The 2866-nt window shown below is 36.6% G+C and overlaps 1 protein-coding gene across 1 annotated transcript; it reads right to left on the bottom strand.

Moving 5' to 3' along the window:
- Positions 1-1199: 1199 nt before the first annotated feature.
- On the bottom strand, positions 1200-2542 carry tmem18 (transmembrane protein 18). Its single transcript, XM_026340765.1, has 5 exons — positions 2364-2542; positions 2085-2202; positions 1863-1917; positions 1673-1766; positions 1200-1570 (listed from the first exon to the last, which is right to left on the bottom strand). Exons 1-5 carry the CDS (start codon positions 2454-2456, stop codon positions 1472-1474), a joined length of 459 nt encoding a protein of 152 aa, XP_026196550.1. The 5' UTR covers positions 2457-2542; the 3' UTR covers positions 1200-1471.
- Between the last annotated feature and the right edge of the window lie 324 nt (positions 2543-2866).

Below are 2866 nucleotides of genomic sequence, written 5' to 3' on the forward strand. Positions count from 1 at the left end.
AGACGTTCAAAGGCTGTGACTTTTTTGATAAGTTGGATAAAGGTTAGGATAGGTTAAGGCATAGAATTACAAAATACAATTTGTCAATTAGCTCCCTTACAACTGTAGTCAAGACTGTGTGTGTGTGTGTGTGAGAGAGAGAGACAGACACCTGCTCTTGCTTTTGAACATGTAACACTTATTCCCTTTGGAGATGATCAGTTCTTCCAGCTGTCCACAGAGGAACCTCCTGCACATGAGTGAGACTTGAGGAATCTCCAAACACACACCCACACTTCTTACTCCCTGTCCCATGAGATATCTTCCAATCATGACTGCAGTCCAGTAACTTGTATCCACAGATGAATGCAAGCAAAATAAAACAACTTATTTCAGATGTTTCAATGAAAACTAATAAGGTGTACAACAGTAAAGACATCTTGCTAACTTCAGCAGAAGATAAAAAAGTAAGAAATGGAGTGTGAAATAAAGAACAAGACACCTGTTTCATGTCATTCCATGCTGCCCTCTAGTGGTGTGCCAGACATTTACTCAAACCATAAACAGCCAGCATTATTAACCTTTTACAGTATTACAGTATATCAAAGCTATGAATGTGACCAAAACTAAAACCCAAATGTATAATAGAGCAATTCACTTTTCAGGAACTTCTCTTAGGAGTATAAACTCCCAGGGACTAGTGTTTGGACTTTGACCAGATTCAAGATTCTGTAGAATTCTGAGATTCAAGTTTGGGAACTACTGGTTTATCCTGCTCAGCTGCTTAAGGTGGTGCTGGAGCCAATCCCAGTTCAGGTGGACAGGTCTCCAGTCTATGTTAGGGCTACTCACAGGTATAAATACTACAAGTAATGATGGCTGAACTACATTTAGCTGGCTTATTTTCAATGTGCTCGTTGTCACTACTTACTGGGACACCTTGATAAAGCAGAACCATTCTTATGTTATTAGTCACATTTTACCTTTACCGTCAGAAAGTTAGTCAGTCAAAATGTGAAAAAGGCCTATGGGAAATGGTGACCTAGAATCACTTGAATCACCTGCATAAAAAATGTATTATACATTCTTCTAAAATGTTTATATACATATCCATATATCTTTCTTTTGTGAACAAGGATGGCAGATAACACCTTATTTGTTTCTCCAACATCTATGCTGTTTTTGTCCAGTTCTTGACGTGCAATTATAAAACAGTCACATTAACATAATTCAAAAATGCTTTATATTTTTCAAACCATTTAACACACTTTACACAACACAAAATGCAAAACCATTATTATCTTTTGGTCCTTGTAAATCCTATAATGTACAGTATATTCAGGAGCACCATCCAACAGTCATTACTTAAAACAGGCATGCGGTCCTGGCACTGACAAATCCTCTGCCTTCAAGCTCCAAAATTAAGGATTAGCAAAGCAGGGATTGTTAGTTCCTTCTCCAAAAACCTCATTAATAAACAGAATGAAAGGGATCAGTCATTCTTCTCTCTCCTCTGTCTCAAAGCCTTTCGCTTCAGCTGGAGTGTCTTCAGCTCAGTCATAGTGGAAAAGGTTCTGTACACCCACAGTGCCTGTAGTTATGTAGCATACACAAAGATTCACATGAACAGGTGTTAAGTAGTATTTTCAATATTTTTTGGGATTTGACAACATGGAAAACAAGCTGAACTTACCACAATGATGACAGTATTAAGAAGAAGAGGAATTGAAAAGATCAAAGATATAAACATGCCCTTGGAATCAAAGTACTGGAACTTAGAAAATGACCTGCAAAAGATAACAGCATGTGTGTATTGCTAAATTTATAATAATAATACAATTTTAACCTATGGTATTAAAAGATTCCTGTAGTAATAGCCTCACCTCCAGTTCATGGCAGCTAGTTCATTCAGATATTCAGCACTATACACCAGGGCAACTGTGAAGAGAATTAGTGGAATACAAGAAGGTAAGCTAAATAGGCATTTATTACAAATAAATCAAAGTTACTATCAGCTAGAACTAAATCAGCAGCTAATGATACTGTACATCAATATTTTACATTAAGTAAGCTGAATATTTCTTGTCATTTTCTTATCCACGTACCCATGAGCAGGAAGTGGCAGATCTGGGCTCTGTAGTATCTGCAGGTGACCACAGTTAGGCACAAACACACAACATGAAACACCAACAAACCGACAAGCCACGGCTCCGACCACTGCACCTAAAACAGAAATAACACCCGTCAGTATAACTGACTTGGTTACCGAACTGAAATATACCTCTCCAAACTTCTACAATGAAGGTAACCGACTTAACTTAGCTATTAGCTATGGTGGCTAACGTTAAGCTAACCTCATAACTAACTTAAAAAATTGAACTTACAGACATGAGAAATGTCCAAATCGACGTTATTCTTAGATTACTGAATGCATCGATGGGTATGGAGCTGATATTCTCTGCTTTCTGGACCGTCATCTTCAGAAAACACTAAAGTCACTGTACTAACTGACTGAACTCTCATGTAAACAAGACAAAAACGCGGAAGGAGATTGTGTGTCGCAGCTGATTTACGTCACGAACGCGACTAGCGTTTGTCATGTATATTTGTATTTCACTAATTACAAATGTGCAATATTAAAAAATGAATGTACAGACAAAAGTTCCCAAGTTACACGACAATAATCTCAGTAAAAAATTATTTATTATACACTTTCATAGTCCTAATTAACCATACTGCGGACATTCTCGAGTAAAATACAATTACAGATATTTTTTTCAAACTATTATTCTTAGAAACAAAACAACAAACATAGAAGTTTCTGTTTTATACATAGGGTGGAATATTGTCCCAAACAAAAACAAAACAAAACAAAACAAAACAAAAA

Source organism: Anabas testudineus, chromosome 24 (genome assembly GCF_900324465.2).
Source record: "Anabas testudineus chromosome 24, fAnaTes1.2, whole genome shotgun sequence".
In the NCBI taxonomy this organism is placed as follows: Eukaryota; Metazoa; Chordata; class Actinopteri; order Anabantiformes; family Anabantidae; genus Anabas; species Anabas testudineus.

Coding starts and splice junctions, on each gene's coding strand:
- tmem18 (XM_026340765.1), bottom strand. CDS start 2,456: ATGACGGTCCAGAAAGCAGAGAATATCAGCTCCATACCCATCGATGCA. Junction 2,203..2,363: donor TTTGGACATTTCTCATGTCT/GTAAGTTCAATT, acceptor TTTCTGTTTTAG/GTGCAGTGGTCGGAGCCGTG. Junction 1,767..1,862: donor CTAGCTGCCATGAACTGGAG/GTGAGGCTATTA, acceptor TATCTTTTGCAG/GTCATTTTCTAAGTTCCAGT.